This window comes from Anser anser, assembly GCF_964211835.1.
Source record: "Anser anser genome assembly, chromosome: 3".
In the NCBI taxonomy this organism is placed as follows: domain Eukaryota; kingdom Metazoa; phylum Chordata; class Aves; order Anseriformes; family Anatidae; genus Anser; species Anser anser.
In genome coordinates, this window is record NC_139722.1 from 93,309,003 (window position 1) to 93,335,848 (window position 26,846).

The 26,846-nt window shown below is 42.9% G+C and overlaps 1 protein-coding gene and 1 long non-coding RNA gene across 4 annotated transcripts in view; one reads left to right on the forward strand and one right to left on the reverse strand.

Annotated features, from left to right (window-relative positions):
- The window catches only part of TMEM247 (transmembrane protein 247), a 96,194-nt gene that overhangs the window by 25,634 nt on the left and 43,714 nt on the right, over nt 1-26,846 (forward strand). Inside the window, exons 1-2 of one of the 3 annotated variants that reach the window (XM_083832119.1) lie at nt 23,853-25,649; nt 26,183-26,494. The exons of 1 other annotated variant lie outside the window; for it this stretch is intronic. In XM_083832119.1, the coding sequence (XP_083688245.1) occupies nt 25,455-25,649; nt 26,183-26,494 (507 nt within the window). In that variant the 5' untranslated portion in view covers nt 23,853-25,454. Of the gene's footprint in view, nt 1-23,852; nt 25,650-26,182; nt 26,495-26,846 lie in introns of those variants that run through there. One more of the 3 variants, XR_014582813.1, reaches the window with a different exon arrangement.
- Nucleotides 7,846-15,905, reverse strand: LOC310897951. The gene is made up of 2 exons (XR_014582818.1): nt 14,967-15,905; nt 7,846-11,581 (listed from the first exon to the last, which is right to left on the reverse strand). It is a non-coding gene; the product is annotated as an uncharacterized lncRNA (long non-coding RNA).

Genomic DNA, 26,846 nt, shown 5'->3' on the forward strand with positions numbered 1-26,846 from the left:
TTTTTCATCTTTGCTGCTGGCTGAATGTAAATGAAGACTTGCATTCACCGTGGTTAGAAGAGAATTTAGGGTTACTGTGGCTTTCTTTCTGTTCTGCCACGTCCTCTTCACATGGCCTATTTTTCAGTCATCCTGTTCCTTCACTCAGGGGGAGAACTCTTCCATTATTCTGGTGGCCTCCGGTGAAATACAGAGCTGTTTCAAGGCTGCTCTGAGTGACATAGCTGCTTCCCATCATTTTCTATTATGCCCAGGCTATAAAGACAACCTGTACTACAGTGTAACATCGAGCACTCCCAAGCAGCTTTGGCTGGGCCCTCCTCCAGTCTTCAGCGATGGACTGGAGGTCCTACCTTCAGCAGGCAGGTACAGAGCTCTTGCTCCTTGCTCTAGGAAAGCTTTCTACAGGGGCATTTGCGCTCCAGAGCTTGTCTGCTGCTAGTTGACCCCAGTGGAACCTTGAGCTTTGCTGTCACTGAAAATAAACCCCTTGGCACGGAGCCGTGCCAGATCCTCAGCCTCTGCACTTCAGTGTGCCCGGCTCTACGTGAAGCTACTAATACTGGCCCATCTTTTTGCCTGGGTGATGGATGTGTAGCTGGCATTCACGTTTGCATGGCCGTTGGTGATCCCCGGGTAAGTACATTAGAAATGTCATTGCTATTTATGTACTTACTTATTTGCATGATTTATCACTGTGGTATCTAAACACTCCTGGCCCATCTAAGAACGCAAGACTGGAAGGACACCCTGCTTAAGTCCAGTTCAAATGCATATATATATTTGCCACTCCAAAGATATCTGTGATTTCTGACATGCACTGGCAGGGCTCTAGCTGGCTGTGTGCTCAGTGTTGCTCCCCCTCCTACTGCCACAGCAAGGCTGTTGCAGACTACCACTCTCTCCAGGAAAAAAAACATCTCCTAATTTCCAGTGAAACCGTATTTGTGGCCCGTGTAAACCTTGGTTATCTCTGTGCAAACACTTCACCGTTAGTTTACTCGGTTCTTGTCCTTTCTCAGACTCAAGTCAGCCGAGGTGTCCGTGCCAAGCGATCCGATCTGCGCCCAGTCTGTTCTGCAGAGCTGCACCGGCTGGGTTTCTCGGCTTTTTCCCATTGTCCCGGCTCCTCACGTCCCTCTCAAGTCCCTGCACTGCCCCGGTCCCGATCCACCAGCCCGTGGGTGCGAGCGACCCCCCCGCCCCACTAACCCAGCCCTGCCGGGCCCCTGAGCGGGACCCCGCCGCACATCCCGCAGCTCTCCCTCCAGCCGGACCATCGCACCGCACCGCACCGCAGCCCACGCCCGCACTCCTGCCCCCGGCAGTCCGGGGCCTCCCCCCCCCGTGCGGCCCGGGGCCGCCCCCCTTCCCCCCGCCCGCGGCCCGGCGGCTGCCGGCGCTCACGTAGGCCGGGGGCGGGGCGGCGGCCCCGGGAAGCGGCGGCCGCGGCCGCACGTAGCGGGGCCGCCCGCGGGGCACGGCGGCGGCGGGGCGCGCCTCGGGGAGCACGCAGCCGCCCCCGGCTCCCCGCCGCCCTTCCGGGCACCGCCGGGCCCCGCCGTAGCGCCGTCGGAGCCGCAGCGCGGATCGCCGGGCGGGCCGGTGTTGGGCGTAGCTGGCTGCTGCAGGGTTTGTGTGTGCGGGTGTTTCGGCGCTGGCGGGAGCGCTTCTGTCGGCAGCCGGCGTAGTTAAGGATCTAAACGCGGCTCTGGTGATGGCAGATGAATCACGGGGCGCCGAGATCCACCCCTGGGCACCCGTGCTTCCATTTACATCCGTGCACATAGCCTGAAGCAGCCAGTGATCACAGAACCATTAAGGTTGGAAAAGCCCTCCAAGACCATCTGGTCCAACCATCCCCCTACCACCAACATCACCCACTAAACCATGTCCCTAAGCACCACGTCCAACCTTGCCTTAAATACCCCTAGGAATGGTAACTCCACCACCTCCCTGGGCAACCTGTTCCAATGCCTGACTGCTCTTTCAGAAAAGAAATTTCTCCTAATCTCCAGCCCAAGTCTCCCCTGGCACAACTTGAAGCCGTTCCCCCTTGTCCATTGATAAAACAATGAAAAAAAAGGTTAGCAGCTTTATGCTATCTTAACTTTTTGTGAGTCAATGCATCTTCCATTTCTCTATCATGAGAATTACTGACACACCTGAAAGCTGTGTCTGCAGTTGCCCTGCAGTGTCAAAAGTTCTCCTTGGATATAAGGACAGAATAAATCTGTAGCATGGAGCTGTTGTGTTGCTCTCCTGAAACACAGAGATTACTCTGTGTTTAAGTACCCTGTTACTTTAACTCAGAAGCATAGGTAAGCTCACAAGGAAGAGGGATCTGAAAAGTATAGGCTTGACATGGTGAAAAGTATGTTTCAAATGATTACCAGTGACTTCTTGTGCTTTACTAACCCTGCTTCCCATGGGCATTGCTTGCCCTCATAGGCATCCTAATGAAGGCCACTTCATTTCTCATTTTATGGGCATGCATAACAAACTTAACAGCATGATGTTTCCCCTTTTCCTGTAGCATCATCATGCCTGTCCCCCTAAATCTGCTGCTTAATTCTTTCCCATCCACATGGCACTGTTCCTTCTTTTAATTTCTTCTCCCTTTTACTGTAGCAGCTTTCATCCACTTTTCCTATTACTACACACTTCCACTACATGTGCCAGCAGCTGCCATCTAACTCATTTCATTGGCCCGGAAAGTGAATTAACAATGAAGTAGCAAGCTGGTTTCCTGTCCTGAAAGGAGTCCTTAATAACATGTAGGACATGATTCTTGGGTCTGCTTCAGCTGCCATCACTCTGCAGCTACAGAAGTCGGATAACTAATAGGGTTCCCCCCCAAAATGTGCGCTATTCAGTGAAGATAATTGCCCCTTGTTTACCCACAGAGGTGATGTCTCTTAGGGTAAAGGAGCAGTTCCACAAAGGCCACCGGCTCAGTGAAGCAGGGTCTAATTTGAAGCAGCTAGAAAACTGCTCTGAATCATGCCAGAGACCGGACAAGATCCTTTCTGCTCCCAAGATCTGAAGAATATAGGAAGTTGCAGGATGACCTGTGTCTACCCCTCCTCCTGCTCCAGCTCTTTATTGCAGCATCAAAGTTTAGCCTTTGATGTATGGATATCGAGTAACTAGGCATCTCAGAGCTCAGCCTAGATGGCTGTACAGTGCTCTGTGTTTGGGAAATATCCCAAACTGCCACAGTTCAGCAGAACTTTAGGGCATGATAGTAAAGGGTCTCTGAGAAGACCTGTTTGAAAGAGTCTAAATGGGTTAGTTTCTGTTTTTCTGCAGTGGCAATGGTATCGCACGCTCTGAGTTTCACTTTCAATCAGTTAACATTCCTCTTGCCTCAGTTTCCAGCATGCTTATAGAAATCTATGTGCTTAGGTCCCGTCAGATCCTCTCAGTCATTTACCCTGCAAAGAGAAAGGAAGCAGGCTGTGTACATCTCAGCAGACAAGAGGTTCTTCTAGTAGCCAAGTTTGTTTGGTAACAGGCAGGTGTTACCAGAAACAAACGTGCCTTTGTGTTATGGCAAAATGTTTAGGCTTTTGTCAGGGTCTTCACTGTGTCTGCAAATGTTTGTGGTCTTGACAGTAGCTAAGAATCCTTGCTGCTGAGTGCTGCTCAGCGTGCAAGCTGCCTGTCCTTTCCTATTCCAGCATAGGTTGTGTTTCAGCTGCAGTTTGCAGAGAACCCATAGGATTGGGCTGCAAAAAATTGGTACTGTTCTTTTTAATTGTAGATAGTAATGCGGTTATTATCTACACTGAGAAGCATGTGCATGTGTGAAACTTTTCACAAGGTAGCTCTGAGCGCTGCTTCTGTGTAAGAATGCATGAATGCATTTTTTCCAGTGAGGCGGTAAGAAAAACCCTCATAGGTGGCATTGTCCTTGTGAAGCCTGGGTGATGATGCGTTCAGAAAAAAGGACTAGGATGAAGCTTAGGCCACAGGTCGTACCAACAGCTGGCAGTGTATTTCTGCATTCTTAAATAAAGGCAGATCTCTCCCGCTGCCATCCAGGGCCTCCTAGATCAGCTAGAGTTATTTCGCATGCCTTGTAAGAGATCCTTTCAGGACCCAGATCTCCAGCACAATTAGGAATCTACCTTATGGTCTTCTAGGGAAATTGGTAATCTTTTTTTTTTTCCTTCCCCCCCCCTCCCCCCAAGAAAACTAACTTGTGTAGGGAGTCCAGAGGTTGTCAAGGAAATCATGCCTACCATTCCTCTTTCTTCTAGGATTTTAAGGGATCTGCAGATTATGATATGTTTATCTTAAGCCTCACTTATTCCCAGGAGGGCAAGATTCTAGTAGACAGTGAACAGCTGGATGAAGCAGAAAGTCATGGAGAGGGTGCAAACAGAGCTCCGAGAGACCTTAGAAGCCACAAAGACTCCCACAAGGGGAGTGATGGTGGCAGCTGAAGGTGCAAAGGGACGATATGCTTGAGCAGTGGTTATCTGGCTTTCACCCTGCAGTAGCAAATCAGTGGACAGGAACTGCAGCATGGCAGTGGCGTTCTTGCTTCTTCGTGAAGTGAAGAATGCCAGCCTAGCTGCAAAACAAAAGCATCCAGCCAGCAATGCAGGTGCAAAATCCATTTCTTCTGCCTCAAACTAAATCAAGCATAACACTCCTGATTCACGGTATAACTGCTGTAGAAGTTGTTCCTCTTTATTAGATTCTGAGTCTAGCTAATAACCCAGACTTGCATGGGCAATAAAGTTTAATAAAAAAGAACCAGGCGATAACGTTTTCAGGATTTATGGCTGGTCCCATTTGCCAAATTGAGTTAGGGAGTGTGGAATGAGGTTTTGATATACATTTCTTCTTCTTTGCTTCCTCATTTTGAGCCAAAGTTTAAGCTGGCATAATCTAAATAGGTTTACAATAGTGCCAAACTGAGGCTTACAAAGAACTGTTAAAAATGAACACTCTGATTTATGACTGGAGAGAGATATGAATATACCCTTTCTAAATGGTTTCTAGGCTCATACTGGGCCTTTTGTCTAGTGCAGGCTGAACAAGGAAGGTGAAGCTAGAACTGACTTCCTGAGTCTTGTCCAGAGCTATTGCAGGCAGCCATGCCGTATCATCGCTTTTATACCCTTCAGATGGCTCTGATCAGTGTAAAAATAATGAAGGGCACGTCAGTGAACTGGTTCAGCTCCCAGAACAACCTCGTGCTGTGCTCTGTTGATCCCAGCACTGCATTAAGGCTTTACCTGAGAACTTCAGTCTTCCTTTACACAGCTCTTTCGTAGGATTTTCTTCCCTGTTCTACCCCTTGCTCCCTTGATCCATTAATTTCTCTTTCTCTGCTTGTTTTGCTTAGCAATTGCTCTTTTTGCTGCTTAGCAATCATCCAAAATCAAGGAGTCTGACAGAATCCCCTTTAATCTAACTGGTCAGCACTGTCTAAAGTGAACACAGCAGGACATCATGCCACTGTTGTTAAAAGTAGTGGTCTTTTATTTTGCTGGTGGTGGTTTACTTTAAGAGTAATAGCTGGAAAAGACAGCATGGCAGCATGGCGAGGGAAATGCACAACGTCAGATATTCCTGGCAATAACTGTTCTATTCTAGAATAACCTCCCATGGGAAAGACAGATCCTCTTGCTTGTGGTATTTCTGATGGCATTGCACATAGTATTGGAGAAGACAGTTTTTGAGTTCCTAAGAAGCTGACGAGGTGTTGTAATACATCTTTGGTCCATCAGTTCTCTAACTGTACTTAATTAGTTAAATGATTTTTGATAAAGGAAATAGTTTGTTATCGATGAAATAGTTTACAGGGCTGAGAGAGCGTCAGGCAAATGAGACAGGTTCTGAAATGTGAAGTATCAGAAAAAACACCAGTGACTCATATCACATGGCTGATCCTCCTTGTAAGGTGCCTTTCATCCTCACATCTGAACACTGTAGATTGCAGTCAGGAATTTCAGAGAAGGCTGATATTGGAGAGGAAGAACTAATAACAAGCAAATAATTCCAGAGATTTTTAATTATATATAACAGGGTTAGTGCAATAACAAACAGCTCATGCTTCTCAACAAAAAAGAACAGCAGTTCCTTTGCTGTGTTGATAAGGAGTATGAAGATGAAGCAGTACAAAAGCAAAGCAGTCTGGTCTTGGGGTACATGGCTGTCCTGTAATCTTTCATCAGACTGTAGGAAAAACAGAGCAAAAATAGATGATACATAGAGGAGGATTTAATCAGGCGGAAAAATCTAATGTACTCTTTCTGCCCAGCCCAGCACTGCTCGTAGAGTGGCGCACAGTTGCCCTCCCATCTGAATTACAGCCATGAATATTCCGAGGACAAGCACTTGGCACCGACACTTGTCATGGCCAACTGAAAACCAGTACAACTGCTGGGGAGAGTGCCAGTGAATTGCAGACTGATGGCACTGCTCGCTTAGGGAGACCATTCAGCTAGTGCTTGATGGTGTGCACTAAAATTTCTCTGAATACCTGAATATTCTAGCACTGAATTCTGCCTTTCTTGTGCTTCACCCTAATTTTATGCTCTTGTAGCATAGACAGGAACAGCAATATTCTGGACATTTTTGTGTCAGCTGCAGAATATTTCTTTAAATCCCAGATGATGAGCTAAATAATACACAGTTTCCAAGAATTTGTACGTAAAGTCACTTAAGGTCATTGCTGCTGCTCATTTTTGACTGCTTTGGAGATTTGTTCTTAGTTCATAGCCCAGTCTTCTGGAACAGTGCTCCATTTAACTACCGTAAGAACAGCATCATGCTGTATAGCAACTAGTAGCTGCTTTAAAATCTACCATAAGAGCACTGCTATCCCCAAAGAGTTATTCTGATTCAAATGAGAGCTGAATTAGGCTAGGGTTAGGTTTTTCCTTGTGATCTTTATCACTGGTAGACAAAAGCATTACGGAAATAAATGCTAGCACAGAAATCCCATACTGCTACATCATCAAACTCACAACAGTACTTTATGGATTCATTTTCCTATTTACATACTGAGCCATCCAAGGAGGTATTGCATGACCTCAAAAGACTTCCTGGAACTGATCTAAAGTGGATAATCCTGTACAGAATAAAGTTATTAGCAGTTGTTCCTTAAGGTTTAAGTTATAGCTCCACTTTCTAAAGTATCTGCTAAATCTTTGCTTCTGGATGAAGAGAGGCAGGGAACATTCACGTATGGCTCTTCATCACTTGTGCAATAATCGACTTCTTAACATCACCTGCTTCATTTTGCTTTCAAATGGATAATTGTTAACAAACTGCCACTTTCCTGAGACAACCAGAGCTATTTTTTCTTTTTTCTTTTTTTCTTTTTTTCACTCAGTGGCTTGGATCCACAGTCAGCAGTCTGAGTAACTGAAGACTCATTTCAGAGCTAGCTGAGTTTCCCCACAGCTGTAGTGCCATCTGGCCCGTTTCTTTTACATCATGCTCCATGTCTCATTATTCTTTTCCTATGAGCTGTCCTTGTGTCTATTAACCATCACAACTGCTTGTTTTCCTATGCCTGGGATTTGGTTCTCTCATCTCCTCTTCAGTTTCAGAATTTATTCAGGCACAGGGTATTTTTGAGCTGACTGAACGATTGCTACCTTGCCTCAGAAAAAAAATGTGACCTCTGTATACAGGTTCCAGCCTCAGCTATGCTCTGCTTATATGCCCCAACCAAAGAAATATGGGGCTATATAATCTAGGGGTGCATTTATAGTTAAATTATAGTAAGGTATTCTAGAAGAATGCCTGTCTGTATGCAAACAGCCCAGAGGGAGTGTAGGAGCGAGTGGGCTGCGGGCCTCTCCTACCCTTGCATAGGGTATGGCAGTATCTTCAAGGTATCGCGCAGAAAGTTAGCTGGAAAGGAAAGCACAGAAAAGGAAGATTTGTATGTAGTGAAGCTGCCTTTTGGAAGACGCTAATGAACCAGCAAGCACCTGGGAAGGGTTTTGAGCAAGGAAGGGAAAAGGGGCTTGCTTACTTCAGTCTACTCTCAGAGCTGAAGATTGTGATAGGGTAAGTGGAAACTTCCTCCTCCAGCTTTGCCAGGCTAGAGGGAAAAGGGCGTCCAGCTGCATCACACTGAATGAACTTGTATTGAGGCGTGGAGGTGCTGAGGATTACATTTAGAACCACTGGGTGCTGAGCACACATCTGGAACTACCCACTCTTCCTCCCTGCTTTTTAAGCAGACTTACATGTGCTGGTGATGTTTGCAGCTGAAGAAAACACATTTTCTCTTTATGCTGCCGTTCCCTTTGCTTCTCCTCATACTGGCATTTCAGCACGGTAAGCTCCATATCTACCCTCAGTTTTTCCAGGTCAGGCTGAGATGCTTGGTTCAGCCTGAGGTTTAGCTGCTTTGTCTTCAGCCGTGTGTTTATCTCACCCTCACTGCTGGTTAATTTTGTTTGAAAATTATCATTTTCTTCATGTACCTTCATCTGCCTGTGCATTTCTTGATTTCCAGCTGCTGGTGACTGGCAACTTCTGGTGTTCAGATCACAAGGAAGATCTCCTAGAGTTTCCTCCTAGTGTAATTGGGGGGGAGGAGGGGGAGGGAGGAGTTAAAAATAAAAATAGTGTTAATCATCTGTAACCATGAGAAACAAATTGTAATTTTTTTTTTCCCAACTGGTTAACTGCAGAATATTCCTCCCAGTAGATTTTTTATCTATGGAAACACATGGAGCTTATGAAAACATGAATACTTTTTTCTTAACTATAGGAGTCAAGGGGGTACGGCTCTGTCAAGTTACTGTGCCACATCCCTATAAAGAGATGAAGGCCTTTGACCCAGATTCCTGACACCAGGATGGAAGAGGCAGAGGGGTCACTGTCAATGAAACTGAGAAGGAGATAAAAGTCAAATTTGTCACCAGTACAGCTCCAGTGAATGGTGTCACACAGGGTGCACATTGAAGTGGAGGCTTTCCCTTTACAGGCATGGTACGGCAGGAACCTGCCATACAGAAGCCAGAGGCAGATATGTTCTCCCTCTGAACATAAGGAAATTTTAGCTTCTTAAAGCTACAGTATTTTTAACTTGTGTTATATGTTTTACATTTTTAAATCATGTTTGTTTTTTTTTTTTTCTGAATACTTTAGCACCTCTAATGTTAACCGGTTTATCGATTATAAATTTCACAAACTTAATTACTGATTTAAAAGGCTCTTGTCCCATCCCAGTGCGCATTCCTGCCTTTTCCTTACTCCTTGCTTGAAATGTCTTCCCCTGTCACCTGTGTCAAATGCCAAACCATCAGCATAGGACTGAGCTCCAGATGATGGTAGAGGGTGACTATGATATGCTTACCATGTTTTTCTCAAATTAAAGGTCAATTGTGCTTGTAAACAGAAAAAAAGCTAGAGAAAACTAGACGGTTTTCTTCCCACCCAGGTGTTTGAAGCTGATCTCACTTCTGAGTTGTACCACATGGACTCCTCCGCTTTGGCCCTTCCATCTCTCAGTATCCTCCATCTCCCGTATCCTCATGACTAAACCTTCATAGTCTGTCTCGTTTTCGGAAGAGAGCAATTTTGTACTGACTGTAGCTGGAGGTATCTAGTTACATATGGAGTTTGGAGTATCTAGTTGCATATGGAGTTTGAAAGAAAGGCCTGTTGGGTACTTCCATCAGCTCCTGTGTAAACCCGCATAATTCTGTGCCCTTTCAAAGCGACGGCAGTTGAGGTAAGCTGAGGGATGTTGTCTGAAGATCTGTTTGTTTAGCAAGTAAGTGCAGGAAGTCTGGACAAGAGTTTTCATTTAAAAAAGATCAGACAGAAAAGGCAAACAGCCCCTGTCAGAGTAGTTAAATTGTGCCATAGTTCAAAGTCTACATTAAAAAAAGAGAGTAAACACGAGACGAGACAGCACTACTCTTACCATCGAGAAGTTAGGCATCAAGTCAGAGGAACCAACGCTACACTCCCAGGTAGTAGCCCCTGTTTCTCACGCCTCTCATTGTTCTCCCCTGCGGAGGACTCGGCGAAGCCTGTTTCAGCCTGACCCAGCCCAGCACCGTGCCCACGGCCTGCAGCAGCCCGGTCGTGCTGACCTCGCTGATGCCATTGTGTGGCAAAGGGCCTTCGCCACCCGCCCTGCTGCTCCGGGGCTGCAGAGGGCCTTTGTCTCTCTGGCCTGGAAAATCTGATGAAATTGAGTTTCCCCAATATTTCTTGAGTGATCTGGAGCAGAGCCCAGTCAAGATGGAAGCTGGAAGCTGGTTTAAAGCTGTGATCACTACTAAGCTATCAGTCCTATTTTCTTTCCTGCCTGCCTCCTGTTTACTGCCTTCTCTGATGGAGGAGGTGCAGCTTCTTCCACCTGATTCTGCATGCTACAGAGTGGTCTTAATTCACCCTCCAAAATAGTCATGATTACCCAGAAGACCTGGAGAAGAAATACTTGAGAAGGAATTGAAGAATGCTCTGGTGAAGTTTTCCTGTTTTTTGACAGGGATCGTTATATCATGTCACATACTGATCATGACAGATCAGGAGTTATTCACAGTTGGAATAACAAGGCATGGAGCTGTTATTTTTGTGCCAAAGGAGATCTGGTTATCATGGTAAATGTTACTTTGTGGTAGTCTTCAAAACCTTGTTTACACTTAAAGTAGTAAGATGGTGAAAAGAAAGCAAGGTGGACCTGGAAAACAAGCAAAAAGCAAGGCAGAAAATAGCAATAGCGTTTGGCAAGCAAGATAGAAGATTGCAATAGTGTTTGGCATAGGCGTGAGAGGCAAAAGGACTGCAGGCAAGAGAGATGGAAAAGTGGAGGTGACAGTAGTCAAACAGTGAGATTATCAGCCCATCGACAAACACTTTGGCAATCTCTCAGGCAAAACATGATGGTCTTTGCAAAGTTGAGGAGGAAGGAGTGATAATATTTAAACAGAGCCAAGATATAAGGTAGTCTGGGAGGGGTAAAAGGGAATATGGTGCACTGCTTATGCTTAGTGAGTAGGAAGATGATGTTGTCATCCATGATGAGTGGAGAAGAAGGGAAAATGGGAAGAAATTTGAATCTTAGTTAGCTTAAAATATCCTCAAACACTGAAGTGTTGTCATGGTTAGATATATAGTGGAAGTTTTTTAAGAGAATCTCACGAAGTGTTCCTAAGATATTGCTTCCTTCATGCTCTTTCTCTCCTGCCTGTGAGCTGAACAGCTGAGCACAAATGTACATTTGAAGTATCTTGCTATTTTGCCCTATCCTTGATGAGTTATCATTTCTTATAAACAGTTTTAATAATGAGTACAGAGAGTGTCAAAAGAAGGTCCCTTTTGCAGAATAAGAAGTGGAACAGCCTTTGAGAACAGAACAAAGATGGGATGATTATGAGAACTGATCTTCATAGAAACTGAGGCATGAAAATACATAATGACAGACAGGTAATTTTCTTTTGTAACATACATTGGGCAAAAAGGGATCCTGGAAAAGCATGATGCTACATGAAGCCTGCACAGAAGCGGATAGGAAGAATGGATCAGGGTGTTTGAACTACTCCAAGCCTGTTGTTTTCCACAGGGAAAAAAATCCTCAGATCTAAAAAAAAAGGAAAAAAAAAAATAAATGGATCAGTTGTTTTTGATAAAACCTTGGACTCTGACAGTTGAAGTTTTTGGATAAAAACTTAATGAAAGTAGCAAAGTAATATAGAAAAACTATTCAAAGAGGAAAAAAAATAACGTCAAAGCCATTTTAGAAGAGCAGATACAAGTACTCAGTAGCACCATCACAATGCAAATGTGATAGAGAAGAGAACATAACTAGCAATCAGACCATCCCATTGATGTACTACCTACATTAGAGCTGTGCCAGGAGGAGTATGTGAAATCTTACCAGAACTGATAACATCCTTGTAGACAGTGGCACTCAAACAGCAGCTGAACTGGTAGGACAGAGCTCACATGCAATATGGACAAAACAAGGGCAATTACTTGCAAGAACCAGCTTTATCTCTGGCCATAATACAGTGCTTTTGGTGGGAATCTTCGTTTCATTTCATGGTCACTGGATCGGGCTTTGAGCTGTTGATTTCTCCTCTTCAAAGGATATCAAAAAACATTGGGAAAGTTTTTCAGAATGTTCAAAAGCATCATTAGTGGACTGAGTCCAGGCAAGTAAAATTTCTATAGAAAAGAGGTAGTTCCTATTGACTTCGTGTGATAAACACAAACAAGAACATGGGATTGCAGCTACCTTCCATTTTTAAACTATGACACTAAGAATTATTAGTAGAAAATGCCATGAACAGTGCTAAAAGAAAGCCTAGATAAAATTTCTCAATGTGTATATATGCAAGTCTTGCAGTACCATATTGTAAGAGCAAGAAAACGCCCAGTAACCTTCAGTACCTAAAAAAAGGGCAACAGAGTATCTGGTAAATTTAATGAAAGCATTTCAAAGAAGTTTCTCCAGAATTCATTATGGAGAAAGAAGAATGTAGCCTTTGGGGGAGAGGGGGAGATGACCTACTGTAGCTGAGTCATTCTCAAAAGATTTATAAATAAACCTTATTTGCCTTTCCACCATGTGTTATCATTTCTGACTGACAGTAAATTACACAGGACTGCTAAATACAGCAGCAGTATTGTTTGGATGTTTTTTTAAACTGAACTGAGTGTCAGATCAGTTGTGTATCTCATCAGAAGATCATGCAACTAAAACCAGGATGGACTCAGTTGTTCTGGATTCATTGCCAGACCTTGACAAGCTGGGCATTGAGCTTGGGCAGCCTAAGGTCAAACCTAACAACACACAAAAATCAATTGATTTCTGAGAGCTTTGTGTCAGGTCTTCATCTATTAAACAGTTAGTTAATAGTACTTCATCTTGTCCATTTGTTCTACAAGATCCATGTTTTTATGTTCTTTAGCTGTACCGATGCAAATACCCAGTTAATGATTTTGGCACCTCTGTTTTTCATAGATAGTAAGAGCCATGGGTTGGCTTACAGGGCTGGCTGCGGGTATTTGGGGTGATCCGGAAAGTAAGTGCATTTGTACAGAGTAAAATAAAACCAGGGGTGTGAAAATAAGATGACTCACCTGTAGCTACAGCACTCAGAACTGTGAAAAAGAAAATACTGCAATGTCAGTCACTACTGGACTGCTGATGTAAATGAGACACACTTCTACCCTATTGAGACCTACAGGCTCATTCCTGTCTGTCTTTTGTGCAAGGCCAGGGGGTGCAAAGGCCGTGGCTGGAGCTCAGTGACCACTTTGGTGATCAAATTTTCCTAAGGTGGTAGGTAAACACTAAAGTCCTTTGTCAAGCGAATTATTCTTAGCAGTCTCAATATCATTTTTTCAGTTTTAGTATCTTTTTCTTCTGAACTTTTAACCTTCCTTCTTCAGAGCAGAATACATCATACTTTAATAGCCTACCCCATCTACTTGAGCTGACCAGGTGGGAGTATTTTGGCATTTTCTGTGAATACGTTTGCATACATTGCCCAATCTAATTTTGAACGGGTTGAGAGGATTTCTGAGGAGTACTTCTTGATGGAAGGAGATATTAGCAAAGCGCATTTAACAACTGAGTCAGGCATGATCCTTCCTTCCTTCTATATTCTGCCCAAATTTCTTTTTGCCACCCTTTCTTACTGATTTGTGGGCTGACTTTTGACGTATCTCCTCCATTTCCTCCTCTAACATCTTTTACATTTGGTTATCTTTTTTTGTTTGTTTCTGAATCCCACCACATCTTTGCCAGTTATAAATCATCTTCTGTGATCATCATGCTTCAAAGCTGTTCCAGGTCCTCCAGATTGTTTGGCAGAGAAAGCTCTCTAATCAGCTTTGGCAAATGTTCATTCGATACATATTTTTCCATACATTATCCTAATGGCTTACCTGTAGGCAAATCCAATAACCTAGTCACACTGTGAGTTTTTTCTTCCTTTTGGAAAATATCAGACTATACAGATAAAGGCTGAAAGGCCTCTGATGCTGTTCGCAGCAAGAAGCTTAACTGAGCTAAGGGAGAACCCATCGTCCATTCTTAAGGCTGGCCCAGGTTACTTTCTCTTTGTTAACTATTTGATTCTGATCATTGCTTCTTTTCCATTTCAACTTCCTTCAGGTAGTGAGAGTAAAACAGCTGGCACTCTACTTCAAAATCTCTTCCCTTCTATTTTCTATCTCCTATTAAAACTGCAAGCAGAGAACCTGCTGATCATACACTTAGAGCTATTGTATCTCCTTGTTCTGGTATGTATTGAGATCTCTGACCTCATCTCTACTTTCCCAGAACTCAAAAAAGATGCTAACACATCATATGTCTCTGATTAGAACTGGCATTTATTGCCAAACTGGCAGTGAAATCAAGAGCCGTTACTTGTGGAAAATATTCTCACTCCCAGTTAAAAAGTCCTTGGCTCTGTGCAAACACTGTTCAGCCACAACTAGTACATTAGTGTGTTATCAGCATTATCATCATCCTAAATCCGAAATACAGCATCATACCAGCTACTAGGAGGAAAATTAACACTATCCTAGCTGAAACCAGGACACCGGTTAGCTGATTTCTGGGAAATACCATCATTTACATAAAAAGAAGCATATACCACTGATGGCCACAGTACTATTGATAAAGACATTTTTCTAATATTTACAAAATGTTCTTCAGCTTCTCTGATTTTCACCGTAACATAAATGTACTTTCTTCTTCCTATTTCTCCCCAGTAGGTGGTTGAAAAACAAGGGATTTTCAAACCTAACTTGTGAGACACTGAGTTTCTGTGTGTGTTTGACTCCTTGCACCAGAGAAAATGCATATACACAAGAAAAGTCAGTCTTCTTTTATAGCCTCCTACCGTATTTCTTCACTCCTACAGATTGGCATCTCGGCACAGCGTGCGAACCTGCACCACCCACAGATCTCACACTTCTCTCCCCCTCTCATTCACACATCAGCAGCCCACCTGCTCCCGCATCCTGATCCAGAAGCACAGCCCCAGCCCAGAGTTCCTGCAGCAAGCACTGCAAGCGAAGCAGCAGGTCGGGCAGCATGGAGCCACTGGCACACACAGAAACGAGCTGTTAGCAATTAGTGGGTTGAAGGTAACTCCTTTCATGGAGGAGTGGTGCTTGAAGCTCAGCTCAGCTAAATGCTTCCCCGCACAAGGAACTGAAACTGCTGTTGCCACCTGCAAGTTGCGCTGAGCCTGTGTTCACCAGGGTCGTTTGCCTCTCTGAGCTCCAGCTCCAGGACCATTCTCACTCTGAAGAAGCTTTGCTAGCATCTGATCAGAATTTCCCTGGCTGCAGCCTGTGCCCATTGCGTCTCAGCCTTTCCCTACGTGACTCTGAGAAGAAGCTGGCTCTGTCTTTTTCACAGCTACCCTTCAGGTAGTTAAGCAGGTCGATCCCCCCATGGATTATTCCCTAGGCTGAACAAACCCACATCTCTCATTCATGTATTCCAGTCCCCTAGCCATCTTAGGACTCTTCTGCTGGACTTGCTTCAGTTTGTCAGCGTCTTTTGTGTACTGTGAAGCTCAGACTGGGTACAGTACTCCAGAAGTCTTCTCACAAGTGCTGAGTAGACAGAATAAGCACTTGCTTTGACCTGCTGGCTGTGCCTTTGCTGGTGCAGCCCATTATGCCATTGGCCCTCATCCCCATGAAGACACATTGCTGACTCATGCTCAGCTTCTCTACAAACACCAAATATCCTGTTCACCTGATGAGTTGGAGGCCATGTGGCCCAGTGCTGCAGCAGATGCTCTCTGCTCTCTCACCAAGACTGGTTTTTATGGGTTTCCATTTCCTTTTCATGCTTTAGATGAGATAATGCACCTTCTGCGGGAGGAGAGGGGGAGGGAACCCCATCTCATTTTCTTGCTAAATTGTGTCTAAGAATAAGCTTATGAACATCCCTCAATTAGTGAATGAAGCCATGTTACTGCTGCCTGGTTCTGGTTACTGATAATATATTATATGGCGACCAAGGCAGTATAGACTATAATTAGGCATGCTATTTACAGACACACAGCTCCCTTTTGAACGTAGAGTGCTTCTGCAGAAAGCTCAGTAATGGAGAGAAGTCTCCAACAGACTGTTGCTGTCCAATTACATATTCATCCCAGAGCAGTCTAATTGTTGTTTGACTGGAGACACAAAACATGAGACAATTCAGTGTTGCCCGTACTCCATCTCCCCGTATTACGAATATTCGAAACTGTCAGTGACAGACACTTCCTTGAAGTTTGTTATGCCCTTGTCTGTATAGCCCAATCTCTTCACGCTGTTACATCTCTGACTGTTCCAGCCCATTCGCCATTCCTGGACTCCCTCCAGAATGGTTTGCCAAGCCTGACGTCAGAATGACACGTTTTCTTTGCTGTTATTATATTGCCTCAGTAATTTGTCTGGGAACAAGAATGACAACTCCAGCAGGTCACTTTGGGGTGATACAGCACTTTTCTTCTTTATTCTGCAAGACAGTTTTTCTCATGTTGTCTTTAAAATTGGGGGATAAAGGAGATTTGACTGTGTATGATGGTCAGCATCACTCTTGAGTTCTGCTGTATAGGCTGTAATATGCTTCCCCTCTCCTTTCTGCTATTGCCTGACATTGCCATTTGAAGAGGTGACTGCTTGGAGCTGCAGCAGCCAAGCTGAGGAACGGGCCAAGTGCTTACCGCTAGAGACCTCCCAGTTAAGATTAGAAGAGCAGCTCTTAGGTCCCTCAGAGAAGTTTTGAAAGGGAAGCTCTGGGAGTCGCTTCTTGGAAAAAGGGAGTGCACAGGCAGTTTACCTACAGGTTTTATCTGACAGAGAATCTGTATTTGCCTTTGGGAGAAAAGGAGGCTTATAGTCTGGACGATGAAGATGAATTGTGCTGGTAGAAAACCTCAGCAGGAGTTACATTAAGGACTCAGTGTGAAGACCCTGAGCCAGCTGGGAAGGCTGGATGGGTATTCCCATGTTGCTTGATAAGTGTTTTAGTGAGTGTAAATCCCCAAAAGAGAAATGTTCTCTAGGACTTGTCTAACTTGCTGGGAGAATGTGAAGGGAGCTGAGAGACGTGGTGTTAGCAGCATTATGCTCTGCCAAGGGGATGCGTGCCTTGGGATGGAGCTGTGTTGGCTTCTCACCCATGCAGTACACACAAATGCAGATTGAAGACAGAGACTGCCTTTGACATCAAGAGTGTCTATGTTCAGTTAATATTTCTTTGCTCTTTTGCTGCTCTCTGAGTCATCTATTGTCCTTTGTTCCCGGAGCTACTTCATGAGGGAGTTCAGTCTTGGTGATATTAATCTGCTTTGTTTTTCAGGAGTAATTGCTGTTTAAAGCTACTTGTTAACCCCCTTTTTTTTATTCAACCCTTGTTTCTTCTTTTGTGTCTTTGTCCTATAAGGATTTTCATGCCTTCTTTTTCGCCTTACTTTTCTAAAAAAACAAGAGTCATCTCCCAAATTGCTCTTTATATGTGTCCTCTGAAATATAAACTTTGACCCACCAGACTAAGAATCACTGTTGTGTTCCATTGCTTTTACTATAATTCCACTTCCTTTCTGAGGAAAAAAAAAAATCAGCTAATGTAAATAAGTACTGTGCACCGTTTACAGAGTAGAGCTGTGCCTGGAACAACTTGGGCTTTTAACTGAATCATCCTGACCTTGGTTTATATTGTGAGGTCCTGGGAGAAGGGACTCATCTACATATTTACATCAAGACAGACATATTACTGATGTTCAGTAAGGTTAGTCATAAAGAGGAAAGCACCACACCAAAAAGTTTTTTGAAATGATACACGTGTATTTTTAAAAACAGATGAAAAAATACTGTCTAGATGACTTGATAACTGATTTATTTCTCTTTGAAGCAGTAACTATCCATTTCAGATGAGGATTGCTGATAACTGAGAAACATATTTCAAATCCTAATGCCATACCAAGGCAGTTCTGACCATATAGGATGAGATAGGACAGGCTGAGTAACTAAGCTGACATTTAGTATGAATAGTAGTAGTGTGGGGGTACTTCTAAGTACAGCTGTCATTGTGACCTGAGAGAGACACCTCTCTCAAGGCTGAGAGAGCTGGGGATGTTCAGCTTGGAGAAGAGAAGGCTCCAGGGACACCTCACTGTGACCTTTCAATACTTAAAGGGGTCTTATAAAAAATATGGAGAAGGACTCTTTACTCGGGTAGATAATGATAGGACAGTGGGGAATGGTCTTAAACTAAAAGAGGAAAGATTTAGACTAGACATTAGGAGGAAATCCTTCGCTGTCAGGGTGGTGAGGCACTGGAACAGGTTGCCCAGAGAGGTTGTGGATGCCCCATCCCTGGTGGTATTCAAGGCCAGGCTGGATGGGGCCCTGGCCAACCTGACGTAGTGGGTGGCATCTCTGCCAGTGGCAGGAGGGGTGGAGTTAGATGGTCTTTAAGGTCCCTTCCAACCCAAGCTGTTCTCTCATTCTATGATTCTATGACCTAGTCCCCAGCGTAGGAGGAGAACAAGAGCAGCTATCCAAATCATGGCGGTAACTCCTTGGTGGTGTCTCACGGGTCTGATTGTTAACAGCATGCATGGTACCTGTCTATTTTCGGGGCTTCCCAAACAGCTATAATTCCATCTCCTCTCTTACTCAGTGTATATCCTACATTTTCTAAGCAGAGATCAAACAATCTAACTTCAGTGAATCATCTCATTTGAACATAAATATCTTGAAAATTCAAAAACTTGAGATTTGCCGGTTATTGAAAGTGCTTCTTCTATCCTTGCAATCAATGCAGCAAACTTGCTATAAAGAACTTGAGGGAAATCAGAAGTACCTCAGACATGAAACACCACCCAACCAACATCCATGAGGGAAGAAATGACATTCTGCCAGTTGATAGTCATTCTCTAAATGGATACTCTGTTCTAACAGAACTGCAGGCAATCGTGAAACTAATGTAGGCGTAAGCAATGGGAGAAACCATATTTTATAGTGATGGCCCAAAGCCATCAGAAGAAAGGTTGCGTTTGTCCTTCAGGACTGGTCACTCCTTGGCTTGGACTCTATCAATGATGCAGAACCTAACCAAAACTTTGGGCTTACAGCCTGGAAGAATTCTCTTGGACACAAAAACTTCACATACCCTTGAGTGCTTGATATGCTGACTGCAGTGAAACAAGCAACAAAAGTAGCTCAGGTTTTACACATAATTTTATGTTTCTTCAAGGCTCATTTCTAAGACTTCCTGGAATAACTGCAGAAGTTCCTGTCAGGTGTTTGAAAAAAGCCCTTTCACATTCCAAATGCATTCATGGTCCCTCAAAGTCCTATACAAAAACTCAACCATCATCTCCTTACTGAAATTTTTGGGGATCTTTGAAATTCCATGAAATGCCAATTCAAGAAGTTATCTGGATTTGGGGGTCACAGCATCATTTGTCAGGTAAAATGACACAACTTTACCCGTAGTGCCTCCAAATTGCTGTGCAATATTCTAGGCCAAATTCTCAGATGATTAAAAATAGCAGATTTTGGAAGAAAATGAGGTTTGTTAATCTATTCTAGATGAAATCTGATCCCTGGAGGAAGCGCTATTTTCTTGGTGCACAAGGAAAGGAGACCATGATACATCAGCCCATGAAAAAGGAAGTACCCCAGTGCTGACACAGGAGTAGATCCTGAGTTCATTAGGCAAGCAGTAGAAAAAGAAAAAGGATGGCAGAAAAATTAGACCACTTCTTCTCAGCACACCTTAAGTATTCTTGTCTTTGTCATGTATTATGTACAGCCCATGTGTTCTGTGCTTATCTTCAGGAAATTCAAACATACATATTCTGTGCAGGCATCAAAATTCACTGAAAAGATCAATGAAGCACAATTAGCTAGGATAATTGAAAAATGGTTCATTGGGATTGATAAAAAATACATAAAGGAAGCAGCTTAGCGTTTGAAATGCTTGCCCATACTGATTATCATCATTTTGACCAGTGGTACATATATTTTAATTTCACTGAAACATGAAGTCTTTCTTGCGTTTTGTCCTGCCAGAAGAAGAGAAACTTGACCATTTATCTGTAATTTTTAAATGTTTAATATCTTGGAAGTCTTACTGATGTTGCCACTATACACAGATTGACTGTGCAGGGCCTGCACAAGACCTCCAGTGTGATCACAGTGTGAGGATGATTGTCTATGTGTTAGCTGCTGTATTGACTATTCCCATGTATTAACTATTATGCGGGAACTTGCAGTGTCTGAGTACCAAAATATAAAAACATATAAAGGAGAAAAAATTCTCTAACCAATCAGTATGATTCATACCAGAGAGATATAGGCATAAAGCCAAGAAAAGACTGGATTCCTTTTCTGCTACTCTAAAGGGTAAAATCAGTCATATAAAATGATCTGTTGTTTCCCAATGCCTATTATCTAGGTTCTTTTAAGGTCCCCTTTTTATTTCCGTCTAAATCCACTGTTTCTATCTCTTGGAACCACAGAAAGCTCTGTAATACCCAGATGCATTACCAGAAAAACAGAGGTAATCATAATCAAAAGATGTCTAAAAAGTTGCTGTCTCTTTTTAATTTTTTTTTTGTTTTGCTTACTGGGTAACCTAATATCAAAAACGTTTTCTTGCTATTAGAAATTTAGAAGGTGTTTCTCAGTATTTACTACCTCTATCCCCCTGGGATGCACATTGGCAGAATGATGAAGCATTGTATTAAAAAAGCTACAGTTTCATTCATTCACTTTGAATCTTCCTGGTCTGGTACATCCATTTACTTTACAATAATAATGAAGGTGCTTTCAACTGTTCCTGTTGAAAATTGAACAGAACTGTGTCCATTTATTTTATAAACTCTTCCAGTGCAGCTGTTAGCACAGTCTGTAATCCGTCACTAGGTTTGTATTTATCTCCTTAGTTTTTCTTTTCCTTAAGAGAAATGTATCTTACACTACCAGTGTTGTCAGACCATGCTACTGACAAAGTCTGAACTTGATTGTGAGAGCTGCATGGCCTAATGCTCTTCTTGGTGCAAGTCCCTGTTAGTAACTACTTGTTTGGGTAGGCCCAAAATTTGCATTGACATGCCATTTTCATGTGCTTCTTACAGAGCTGCAAAATACTCAAGCCATCAAGGTATGGCCTTCAGGATCTGGAGTGATTTTTCTGGCAAAATTTGTGCAGAAAAAGAAATTTTTAAGTCTCTTAGGCTTTGGACTAAAGTCTATGGTATCGGTGATACTTTCACGCACATCTGCCTGGATCGTTCATCCTTGGAATAATCTTTTACATTGCACTGTATTCATAAGAAAGGTATCTGAATTTTCTGTCAAATGGAATACTTACACTTCCATTTCCATCACCAAGTTGTGTTTCACATATCATTATAGTCAGAGCTAGCTTGTTATTCGTATACCTGTTGCCTCTCCTGTGTTTATCTACAAGCTGTTGCTTCTCTGAACTCCATTTCTTTTGTGACTAGAGCTGTACATGTGTTGACAAAGTTTGGCAGAGCCAACTGTTGAAAAAAAAAGAATCCTACAGCAAATCCTGTTCACGCTGCTTTGGGAAGCTACAATGTTTTTGGATGGTGTGGTTAGTAGCTCTCTTACACTTCCCCAATCGGCTCAGGTTCAAATCCAGAAAACCTGGCTTCTTCTGGGGAAAGCCTGGCCTCTGGCTCTTCTAAGTCCCCCATTGTGTTCCCGCATGTTATGGCCAAATCTTTGCTCTGTCAGTGGAGTCAGCTGAAGTTCTTTTTTGTATTTCCCAATTGAATTCAGGAGATGTTGCTGCTTTACTGCTTGGCATATTCTGTGCTACCCCTTTGGGTAATGCCAGTTGATGCATATCTTCCATCCTCTTTTCATGTTTCCACTGCTCTTCTTTTTTCTTTTGAGATTTCTGCTCATGCTGCCTCTCTCTTCCATTCTCTTCCTAGATATATTTTAGCTTAGATCAAATTACATGCACATCTTTTCTCGCTCAGTTTAAGTTACTGGATCTAAAGGCTAACCAGTAAAGGAAATAAACAAGTAATCTTTCTCATAATAAAAAATTAGGCACAAACCACAGAAAGAAAGGAAGCAAGGGCAACACGGGATTCTGAGGCAACAGTCACACTCCCATGGAGAAAATGTGACACCAGCAAGAAACCAGAAGCAAAAAAGTCAGCCCCAAACCTCAGTTACATGCATGTCCCTAGGTGCCACTTGAACCTCATCTCTGTCCTATCAGCAGCAGCATTCCGTGTCGCTAATGTCCCCTCCAAGGGCCTCATGCTGTCATGTTGCATGGAGCTTGTGTTTTTTTGTGTCAACATAGTAGACAGTCTGAAAACAGACAGTACTGAGAAGCAGCACTGAGGCGAAGCACGGTACTGTCATTCTGTGACTTGTGTGGCTGCTACAAATACCAAAGCTGTCGAGGCATGCCAGGGGAGATCCAGTAGCTGCTCTTATGTCCCTGATAAATCCTGGGAGTTGTGGGAACACCAAGACACAAAAGCATTACCTAGGGGTACACTGGTGTTCATACTGCCCTTTATATACTTGCAAGAAAACAGGTGAAGTTAGCAAGTGGGAAAGTATGTAGACAGCAACTTCTGCTACCCAGAAATAATGTTTAAGATCAGCATCTGCACTAGAAACCTGTAGAGGTAATCTCAGTTTCCTTCCTTTCCTGTTGTTTCTGGCCTGTTGGGTGCATTGATCTTGTTTGCCATGTTAATTTTTGAAATTGTTCATTCCTTATAGCAACCCAGGGATGTCCAAATCCCACAGCTTGTAGGCTGATGAGGCTGGGTGAATAAGCTTTTGTGCCAGCACAAGCTGATTCTGCCATCTTACCTGGATATGTTGAGAGTGAGGGACAGGACGTGCAACCACACAACTGGCCAGTCAGTGCTGGTGGGATCAGACCTACAGTTCTTCACTGCACCAAATAGATCTTCAGTGAGTGTATACTACACTTGCTCACCCTGAGCTCTGTTCAGCACAGAGACAATTTCCTAGAGCAAGAATCCTCTCTCTCAAAAAAAAAAAAAAAGAGCCATTACTTCACCTCCACTGCTCTCTCTAGCCAATGAGGTTGATTGAGCACAGGAGGAAACACCTGGTGCACAGTCAGAAGAAGCAGCCCAGCAGCATTTGCCTACTAACAGAACTGCACACAGCTCCCGCCCTGAAGTTATCTCTATAAGGCTCAGCATGGCCATAAGTTCATTCGTCTCTGTGTCTGTTACAGAGCTTTGTTCTAGTGAACTTAGATCAAATATCTTCATTTGGTATTCTTTGCACTTGCTCACAATCCCTTATTGCTCATATCCCATCCTGCTCTAAATTTGACCTCCAACACAGTGGATGCCCATATGAGATGCACTAGGCTTTCTTGAGAAGTTACCTTCAGATACTGAAATATATTCTGAAGAGAGACATTTTGCTCAGGCATGGGCATCCCTCACTTTCTAAATATATGCCCTACTGTGTCCTTGCAACTATGCAAAAATCGTATCAAGAAAGAAATGAAAGAAAGTAGGATTTTGGAGTCTGTCAGTAACTGCAGCACAAAGAATGGCAACAGCAAAAGAAATTAAAAGTTGTCTAATATTTTCAGTCAAAACTAGTGATGGAATCCCAGACCCCTCTGTGTCATTCTGTGTTCATTGTGACTTGGGATTTGAAAATATATCTGTAAACTCACAAAACACTTGATAAATGATGCAACAGGAAGTGGTCTCAGTAACTCCATTACTGTTTCTTATCTTAACCAGATCTGTCATGCAGCTCTCCCCACATCACCTACCAAGCAGATATACTGACTTTGCACTGGTGTATATGATACAGAACAACTGAGGATGCTGTGTTTATTTACAGGATATAATCTGCAATTGACAGATACTTTTCTGAAAGGTGCTTTATACATGCTATTAGCAGTAGAAGAAATTTGTCCTCCTTCTCATGAATAACAGCAAATAAGAAAGTTTTCTCCAAGATTCTTAACATTACTGTACTACAAGGACATCCTCTGCTGTATCACAAGGTCACTGTGAACTCGTGATCAGTCCCAGTCAAGGATTTATAGACTGGAAACTGAAATGCTGGTGTATCTACAGTAGGGAATAGAGGACAGTGTAGAGATCCCTGCGTGAATGCATCCACCAGATTGCATGCAGCACCTTGAAGAGAAACTATCCAGGAGCACCAAAATGGGATGTCTATTTTAGCATGGTGTTTCACCTGATCCAATAAACCTGCTTCCCAGAAGGAGCTGGTTGGATTGGGCACTGGGACATCCTGGGAGTCCACAGATCCTGGCAGAAAGCTTCACTGTGACAGAGAAATGTATTTATAGTGGAGAAAATGGTAGCCAAATAGGACGGTCTGTAACAGAGAAGGAGTTAAGCTCAGTCCTGTGGAAGAGCCTGGATGCTGCCTTGGCATTAAAACAAGAAATGTGACAGAATGTCAGCTTGCCAACAAAAACCAGGTAACAGGGCAGTTGTGAAGTCAGCCAAGGGCAGGACCTCCAGCAGCCACAGCATCCCGGCCTTTGAACTGGGACAGCTGGTTTCAAGTTTTCTATATGGAAATCCTGTGAAGAGGTGGTTGTTGCCTTACGTTAGCCTAGTACCTGCCCCTCTCTTTTGACATCACTTTCCCATAGTACTTAGCTCACTTTACTTTCTTTCTCTTTTGCTCCTCTTCCTCAAACTCAATAACAAACAAATTAATTGTCTTGACTAAATCTTTTTATCAGATATGAAATCTATATATTGTATCGCTTCTATAAAATGTAACACATACCATGAGCCTGGAAATAAGACGCTGAACCAGAGGTTCTCATGCTGAATCGTTTACCTAGCTCCGGCAGGTTAAAAGGATAGTATTGACGTCTAGCTAATGACTACCCTACAAGCTGTGATCTGCCTATGTAGGAGGCAGTAAGAAACTCCCCAGTCTAGGGTAGATATTCAGTCAAGTTTTATTTCCATGAAAGAAAAGCCATCCTTTTTTGAGCTGCAGAGAGCTATTGATTATGTTACGTTTTAAAGAAGTGTGATATATTCAGGCTCACTTCCTAAGGGCCTCTAGCCAGCTCCACTGGTTACTATAAAAGGATTTACTGACAAGTTCTCATCTTAATAAGCCTACAAACAAAATTTTTAGAAGATTTACCTGCAGATCTACATACAGTGTTTTTTGTTGTTGTTGTTATGTTTTTTTGTTTTCATATTTAGGCAAGGAAAATGATGGGATTTCAAAGACAGTTAAACCCCTTGCCATTTTAGTATATGGCCCAGCATGCCATAAGTGTATGTGCCTACATTTAGCTTACAGCCACTCCTTTTGTTACATGCCAGTCACCTGCTTCATTGTCACCACATACATACCCCCATTCTGTTCCAGAACATCCCTGGAGACAGATGCTTTAATGTCACTGGGGGTCTCCCATGTTCAGCCAGGGTCTCTGTTTGCTAAAGACAAAGGAAATGCAACGCAATTTGCAAGAACTCAGCAGTCTAGAGGGATCAGAATATTCATTACAAACAACTATGGATGAGCTAGAGGAAAATCAGAAAGATATTCATCTTACATTACAGAAAGCCCAGAATAACGGTAACAAGAAGCAGATGCAAGAAAAGATGGTAAGTGGAAAATACAGTTCTTCTAGGTGTAAAACTACAATGCATCATGGAAGATGTAGATCGGCCAGGAAACTGAATCTATAAAGGAAAAGTGAAGAACAAGACATTTTAGTTACTTCTCAGAGTTAAAGAACCTTAGTAGCTCACATTTTCGTAGATTATATCAAATTCATGAGATATGAGATCCTTGCATTTGATCAAAAGAGCTGTAGCATTTGATTCAGGTCACACAGGCCCTAATTAAATATTTTTTAAAATTTTCTTTAAATTTTTGGATCAGACAATTTTTATATGATAGATATTTCATGTTTTGAAAGACGACATTCACGATTTCTTTTTGTAAGATTTCTTTTCCAACTCTAAGAACAAACTTTTCAAAAGGAGATGATGGATATAAGAGAATTGGTGAGTCACCATGCAAATGTGTGAATAATCACTTGAACAAATATTCAAGTAAACTTAGATGAACCTATTCCATTTGCATTTATCAGCTTGAATGTGAATTTATCATCCCCCTCTCCAATTTCTGGCAGGGAGACATCATAGACATGCCAACAGTATCTTTCATCTCAGACAATACAAGTGAGAGCATGGATGCTAAGTGCCATACGGCACATTTGGAAGTGAAGGGAAGAACCAGTGCTTTGCAGTCAGAAGCATCCACCAATGCAGAGGAGCTGGAAGAGCCCTGCTGCAAGCAGGTCACAGCTGCTGATTTTGAACTTGAGAAGATGAGGTGGGATTTTGTTCTGGCTAAACTGAAGTATGAACATGAGGACAATGAAAAGCAAAGGCTTCATGAGGAGAAAATGGAGCTGATTCATCAACAGGCAGTGAAAAGATCAGTAAGTAGGAAAAGGATAAAGGGTTGAACGCAATAGAGATTGAAACATTCACATTCTGTGCTAAGCAATTTGTAAGGTTTTATGCTTTTGTGCGTTGTGTAGTACTGTGACTTCTTTTAAAGTTAGACTTGAACAGATGATCCTTAAAGCTTGTACATGTACTTAGAGAACATGGAGTTGTTCTACTCCCTAGAATGTGAACTGTAGTAAAGTTCACTACTATAAAATACAGTAAAGAGCAGGTAATTCTCAAATTAAGTTTATGAGGTAAGGATCCAAGAACACTTTTCTTTCTTATTTTTTTCCCACAAATGACAGAGGACTTGATCTGAACTCCACATTGATCGGTTTC